This window comes from Mastomys coucha, unplaced genomic scaffold (genome assembly GCF_008632895.1).
Source record: "Mastomys coucha isolate ucsf_1 unplaced genomic scaffold, UCSF_Mcou_1 pScaffold6, whole genome shotgun sequence".
NCBI lineage: Eukaryota > Metazoa > Chordata > Mammalia > Rodentia > Muridae > Mastomys > Mastomys coucha.
Window position 1 is genome coordinate 14115870 of NW_022196912.1, and position 7819 is coordinate 14123688.

At 40.9% G+C, this 7819-nt stretch overlaps 1 protein-coding gene across 8 annotated transcripts in view; it reads left to right on the forward strand.

Moving 5' to 3' along the window:
* Nucleotides 1–7819, forward strand: part of Dhx57 (DExH-box helicase 57) — a 49066-nt gene that overhangs the window by 9733 nt on the left and 31514 nt on the right. For all 8 annotated transcript variants that reach the window (XM_031357324.1, XM_031357331.1, XM_031357326.1 and 5 more), the window contains 4 exons: nt 1680–1865; nt 2127–2965; nt 4923–5101; nt 7330–7451. In XM_031357324.1, the coding sequence (XP_031213184.1) occupies nt 1680–1865; nt 2127–2965; nt 4923–5101; nt 7330–7451 (1326 nt within the window). The remainder of the gene's footprint in view (nt 1–1679; nt 1866–2126; nt 2966–4922; nt 5102–7329; nt 7452–7819) is intronic.

Consider the following 7819-nt stretch of genomic DNA (forward strand, 5'->3'; position numbering starts at 1 on the left):
CGGTGAAGAGCAGTGGTTCTCAACCTCCCTACCGCTGCGACCCTTTAATAAAAGCTCCTCATGTTGTGGTGACCCCCAGCCATAAAATATTTTCGTTGCTACTTCATAAATATTACTTTGCTACTGTTGTGAATCATAACGTAACATCTGATATGCAGGGTATCTGATAATGCGACCCGTGTGAGGGTCGAGACCCACAGGTTGAGAACTGCTGGTGTAGAGCCTATTGTGGCTATACAGTTAGCTGGAAGTGAGACAGGAGAAATACAAGCGCAATTATCCAGCCACAGTTTTAGAGTGAGTGTATCTCACACCATCCTGAGCAGTACCGTGGGTTGTTTCATCTGGCTTTGTCTCCATCTGGCCTATACTAATTTAGGATGTTAGTGCTTTCTTGAAAATATTCCAACTAAAAATTTCTACTAACAAGTAGAAGCTTGTTCTAGGAGCAAATATGGGGAGGCAAGTTCTTGCTAAGGTAGCTCTGCCTGGCCTCAGACTCACTGCAGTCCTCCTGCCTCAGCTTTCCCACCTATCCCAAACCCCTAGCAAGATAAATGTTTGTTTGGTTTTTTTTCCTAATGTATATAGGTTTTTTTGCCTGTTTTGCTTGTCTGGGCACCACTTGCTGCCTGGTACAGGAAGAGGCCAGAAGGTGTAAACTTCTTTGGAACTGGAGTTACAGATAACCATGAGCTGTCACTCGGTGCTGGGAATTGAACCCAGGTCCTCTGAAAGAGCAGCCGGTGCTTTTAACCACTGAGCCAGCTCTTTAGCTTCTAGATCAAGCTTTAAGCCAGGCGGTGGTGGCACACGCCTTTAATCCCAGCACTTGGGAGGCAGAGGCAGGTGGATTTCTGAGTTTGAGGCCAGCCTGGTCTACAGAGTGAGTTCCAGGACAGCCAGGGCTACACAGAGAAACCCTGTCTCGAAAAATAAAAAAACCAAAACCAAAACCAAACAAACAAACAAAAGACAATCAGATCAAGCTTTAATATTGCACCTAGCTGCCCAAGTGCAATAGTTTCTTAGTTGTCTCCCCCCTACCTCTGCACTGTGTCTTAACTCCTCTGTTACACTGTCACTTGAAGAGGTTCGTTCATTTTTACATTTGTTAGAAATCATGATTAGTTGGCCTACTCTCCGCCCTTGGCAATAAATAAATGAATCCTTTGATAGAATTAGTGAGTGGCCAGTCAGGGATAGCAGATATTCTTCTGAACTCTACAACTTGTCTGTCTCAGACTTAGAAGAGGGGTAACACATGAAATAGAGGGAAAAGGACAGGGATAGCTCTATGAAGAAGAGGAAGAGATAGCTTTCGTGGGTAAGAGAGCAGGTTCTGGGCTTAGTCTAGGTAAGAATCTTATTGCTCCTTTGGTGTAACCTTAGTTACTAATCCTTCCTGAGGCTCAGTTGATCATTTGAAGAGTGGGGGTTTCAGTAATACATAGCAGGGTTGTTGAGAAGCTAAGAAGAATTTTATCCATATGTGACTTTACCTAGGACCTGACGTGTCGGTACCTAAAGAAATGTCATTTCCCACGACAGAAACCAGCAACTGAAGGGCAGGGTCCCAAGTCCTTGGCTCTTTGATTAAATGTTTACACCCTTGCTTAATTTTTCTCTGAAATAAGTAGACATTAACAACCAATACTTAAAAATGTCCCCTTCCCTAGAAGAGGCACCTCTGGGGAGGAGGAAGACAATGAGCCCGAGTGTGGTGAGGAGCAGAGCTGGCCAGCTGGACAAGAGCCTATCTTTCTTCCTGACTGCAGTCCTTGGGAATATATTGGCCCAGAAGAAGTGGAGCCTCCTATTCCAGAATTTGCAGTCTCACCGTTGGCAGTGCAAAAGCTTTCCAGGTGATCACTTTATCACTTACAGGAGAAATGGCAGCTAAGTCTCTTCTCTGTGGATGCCCTAGCATGACAGTGCCAGGAGGGCCCAATATGCCGACAGCTCTATTTTTTAAAATGGAGGGATTAGTATTATCAGGGGTGCTTTTTCAAAATACAGAATGTAGCTGTCCACAGTTTTAACTCCATATATGTATTTAAGTGACTCTCACATCAGTGATGTGAAGACTTTTACACAGCATCTTTGTCACATTTTGCCCTCGACAGGTATGGCTTCCACACTGAGCACTGTCAGCTGGCCCTGAGGATCTGTGATGGAGACTTAGGGGCGGCACTAGAGCATCTTCTCCACCAGTGTTTCTCAGAGACATTTGGAGAGAAGATGACACTCTCCGAGGCAGCTGTTTATGTAAGCTTGAATGAGTGTGTGGAGCAGAGACAGGAAGAGGTGCTTGCTCTCAAGTCGATCTGTGGAGAAAAATTTATAGAAAGAATTCAAAACAGAGTCTGGACCATTGGATTGGAACTGGAATATTTGACCAACAAATTCTGCAAGTCTAAGCAAAAGGAAAGTAGCAAAAATGTACGGGACACTTCACCTGAAACCTGTAAATTTTACCTCAAAGGAAATTGTAAATTTGGATCAAAATGCAAATTCAAACATGAAGTGCCCCCACATCAAATCATTGGGAGAGCAGAAAGAAACGTAGATGACTCTCATCTTGATGCTGATGACGAAACAACTTTTCTGTATGAGCTTCAGATCCGCTTTTCTAAAGACCATAAATACCCCTACCAAGCTCCCCTTGTGGCGTTTTATTCCACCAATGAGAGCCTACCTCTGCCTTGTCGTTTACACATTTCTGAGTTCCTTTATGGCAAGGCCTTGGAATTTGCAAAAACGTCAGAACCTGCTGTATATTCTTTGATAACCCTTTTAGAGGAAGAGTCTGAGATTGTCAAGTTACTAACACACACTCAACACAAGTATAGTGTTCCTCCTGTGAACGTCCCTCCAGTACCTTCCGAGACCAGGATGAGCAAACCCTCCTACCGCAAACCAGTGATCCCAAGTAACACTTTTCTTACTAATCAAATGCTGGAAGGTATGTAAATTACTGATCTTAGGTACAGTATGGGATCAGCATTCAGAGTAATGGTTTAAAAGTAAAACATTTTGAGGCTGGCTAAGGATTACTTCCTGGTGATCTTGAACAGAAAGAATTCCCTGGCTGGTCACTGTGCCTGCCTGTAAGTGACTTGCGGCTGTAAGACTGTGATTGAGCTCCCTAGATAGAAAGTCTGGGCTGATGTGTAAGTGTTGTAACCATGTAGCGAATGGCCAGCCTGAGTGACTGAATAGCAGTGCTGGCCAGCTGGATAAGGGCCTACCGCCTTGCTGATTGTGGAGACCAACGTCAAAGAGGCCTTAAGACACTTTCTCAGAGCTGGGCGGTGGTGGCGCACGCCTTTAATCCCAGCACTTGGGAGGTAGAGGCAGGCGGATTTCTGAGTTTGAGGCCAGCCTGGTCTACAGAGTGAGTTCCAGGACAGCCAGGGCTACACAGAGAAACCCTGTCTCAAAGACACTTTCTCAGAAAATCAGTTTCATTTAACTTGGTTTCATATGTTTACTTCTTACATTATGATATCCATTTCCTCCTGTTTTTTAGCATTCTAGACTGGTAAAAAAAAAAAAAATTGACCAAAATAATGCTGTCTGTATGAATCCTTAAATACAAATATATGTATGCTGCTGACTTCGTCCAGTTCTACCGTGCAAGATTCTTACACCACAAACTCCTCTTCAGCATTCCTCAAAGAACTTACTTTCATTTATGTCTACATTTCAGGAAAAAAATGCAATTTCTCATATTTCCTAAGAGTTCCCTGGCTAAGGGCTAGAGATGCAGCTCAGCAGCAGAGAGTCTGCGAGTGTCCATGATGTTCTAGGTTTAAACCCTAGCACTGCCGGGGGAAACAGAGTTTCCTGGTAAATGTCAGAGAGCACTGGGCTGGAGGATACTGCATAGGTAGTAGGTGGACTTCCCAGCCCGACTCACTCTTGAGCAGCAGCTTCTAGTACATGGTATTCACATGTGTTCCTGGGGAAATGGCAAAACTCTATGTCGTAGAAGTTTGTTTGTCTCGTTTTGTTTCATGGTTTTTGTGGTTTTCTTATGCCAGGCAGGCACAGTTATACTAATCTACATCCCTTGTCTGGCTTTTCAGTAACATTACTAATATCATTTATATACCATAAATTCATCTATTTAAGCGATATCATTCAATAGATTTTTTTTTAATGTTTTAGAGTTGCACAGTCATGAGCACTACTGATCTTCCTGAAATAAACCTGTCATCCTCAGTCCATGTCGTCAGCCTAACAACTATTATCCCATAGGCTGTGTGCACAGCTTTGCCTATTTTATGCATTTCATAGAAGTGCAATCATGGGGTATGAAGCTTTTGGAAGCCGGATTCTTTCACTTAGCACAGTGCTCTCAAAGCTCTCACATGTCACATGTTACATGTAGTATGTATTTATTCCTTTTTGTTGTTGAGGGATATTTCATAACATGGATATGCCACATTTTGTTATCAGTATATCATTTCATAAACATTTGGTTCGTTTTATACTATTGAATTTGGGGGACACTTTCAAGTAGCTGAGACTTCTATGTTAATTCCTTGAATTGAAAGCTTTGATTCTGGTATACACCTTTAATCCCAGTACTTGAAAGACAGAGGCAGGCAGATCTATGAGTTCAAGACTAGCCTGGTCTATAGAGCAAGTTCCAAAGCTACATGAAGAAACCCAGTCTTGAAAAACAAAAAGAAAAAGAAAAGTCTTTGTTGTTACTTTGATTTAATAGCACCATTTATTCTTAGGGAAAGCTCAAGTTAGCATCCAAAATTTTTGCTTCTGAGTAGTGTGGAAGTAAATGAAGCTGTTCAGTCAAGCCTCAGTTTCCTGTCTTAAGTTGCTGTTATTTGCTAGTGATTTCCTCACTTTCCTAAAGAAAGGGCAAATTAAGACTGTTTCCTTTTACTCCATTCAAGGGGAAAGATTATCAGAACTGGAGGAGGATGCAGATGAGGATGAAGGACCTGCACCAATTATTGTGGAGAATGAAAGCTATGTGAACCTGAAGAAAAGGAGTTACAAAAGATATGACCGGCCAGCAAAGTCCTTATTTGCTGAGAACAGTAAGATCTGCAGGCAGTTCCAGATGAAACAGGTACTATTGAAGGGCCAGTGGCACCTCCCTCAGGTCTGGATCCTATTCTTCCTCCTAGCTTTTGGGTTGCTCTGAACACTTAAAACTCCTTCTTCTCACCCATTTCAAATTTCCTCCTTTTTCTTCTCTTTTCATTTTTGTTTTTGATGTTTTGTTTTCTTTTTGTCATTTTGAGACAAGATCTTGCTAGCTAGACACATGTATGTGCTACCATTCCCTTTCTGAGTACTGAGACTTTTTTATACACTGCAGCAAATTTACATGCATGAGCTAGGTGCTTTGGGGACACTCAGCTAGCAAATATCAAATGCATGTGTAAACCAGATGTTCTAGGAACAGTTGATGCAATAATAGCTAATTTAATATTTGAAGGGAATATTAATGGTGTGATTTACCTTAGAAAATCCATATCTAAGAGAAGAGAAAGACTCATGTGCCCTTTCAAAGGCTTACAGGATAAATAATGTGCCTGAGGTGACACAGACAGTAAGTAGTGATAGAAATTTAAGCCAACTGCTCAAAAGTCCATGCTGTTTTTACATTGGCATGAAGATTTGTCTTAAAAGAAACCATAAATAAATTTTGAGGACCCAATTGGTTAATTATTGGATGAGTTTGTGAATTAGATTAAGTAATGTCTAAGGACCCTTCTGTGATTTTTATATTTTTATATATTATATCATCAAGTATATACTATATGCCCATAGATCATCAAAAATGTATGTAATCATATTATAAATAAAATTATAGAGACAGAAAATTATTCAGTTTGTCATGACCTTTCTATATTGATGTTATTTGCAATGACATTAGTATAATTCTATATTGTTCCAAAGTATAGCCAATTATTTTCTTTCATTTACATATTTATGTATTTATTTATTTATGAGACAGGGTTTCTCTGTGTAGCCCCAGATGTTCTGGAACTGACTCTGTAGAGCAGGCTGGCCTCAAACTTACAGAGATCGGCTGCCTTCCAAGTGCTGGGATTAAAGGTGTGTGCTACCACCGCTCAGCTTATATCTCATTTAAAATTTTTTATCTTATTTTAAAAGAGTATTATTATTTATTCATTTGTGCGAATCTTTGTGAGTTTGTGTGCAGTGCACATGTGCAGGTGCCTTCATAGATCAGAAAAGGGCATTGTATCCTCGGGAACTAAACTTAACAGATGGCTGTGAGCTACCTGATGTGGGTGCTGGGAATTGAACTCTGGTCCTCTGAAAGAGCAGTACAGGCTTCTAACCATTGAGCCATTTCTCCAACTCTAAAATTTTATTTTTAGTTGGCATATATATACTTGTAAATATAACATTTCAATACATGGATATGGTATGATTAGTGGTTGTCTTATCTGTCATCTTAGACATTTAGCAATTCTTTCAGAGCATTAAAAAAATCCTTTAGGTATTTTGATATATGTCAAAAACATTAAAGACAGGATCTCTAGCCCACCTGCCCAGAACTTACCATGTGGCACAGACTTTGAACTTCTGTTCCTCCTGCTTCAGCCTGTGCTATGCTATAGAGCATTATAGGTTTCCCATCCTATTGAACTTCAAACCTGTTCCTACTAACTACCCACAATCCATCTTCCCCATAATATTAGCGTACAGTGCAATGTTCAGAGTATCGATGATTAGTTGTGAAACTGATTTACATAGTGATAACTGATTTACAAAAAAAGAAAGCTTTGGCAGTTGCTCTCATTATTGATCTAGGGAAGGTCTACTATCGTATAGAGCTATGCTCTTTACTGCAGTAGCTCCTAAAAGCTTTGGCCATTTACAGTTAAATTTACTCATTAAAATAAGGTCAGTTCCTCAGACTAGCATTCTGTTCTTCAAGGGCTCAGTAGCTTCATGTGGCCAGAATCACTGTATGAGACAATGCATGTATGAATCGTTTCTATGGACACATAAATATTTATTATAGTGTTGATATAAATGTTGTTATTGGTAAGGATCAGATCAGTGCTCAGCAAAGGAGATTCATCCCTTCCTGTTTATTTAGCTCTGTAATACTGTACAGATCCCTCCGCTTACTCTGGCTTCGGCAGCCAGCCTTCTAGCTAACGTACCCTGGGTTCAGGCCTGGTAGCTCTAAACCAGGAGAGCAAACTGCTAAAGAAAGAGCAGGAACAGTGCATTCCACCGTGCGATTTTAAGGTGAGTTTTGTGAAAGGTAACTAAAAATAACTCAGATGCTACCTTCTTGATTTTTATTAGGCTTCCAGACAGTTCCATGCAATTCTGCAAGAAAGACAGTTACTACCTGCCTGGGAAGAGAGAGAAACCATTCTTAAACTGTTGAGCAAGCACCAAGTGGTTGTCATAAGTGGTATGACTGGGTAAGAAAGTGACCTACTTCAAGTGCAGCTATAGTGGACATATAAGGCAGGAGCACTGGCTCCTTAACCAGGTCTGCTTTAAAAAATACATGTAGCTGACATTATTTGCACGTTTTGTTTTCTCTGTCAAATATTAAGTGGTAATCTATGAAAGAGGTTGAGTTATGTAGTTTCAGGGCCAAGTTACAGAAACCTAAAACGGAGCTCAGAAATCCATCCTGTGGCTGAACCTCTGCCCTGAGGCTCCTTTATTGTAGAAGGTCTAGCTACAGGTGTTCATGAGGCCCACTGCTAAGTCAGAAGGACAATTCTGTTCTAACAGCTTGAAAGCTGCATATCTTCTGTGTTTATTCTTCTTTCTTTAAAGC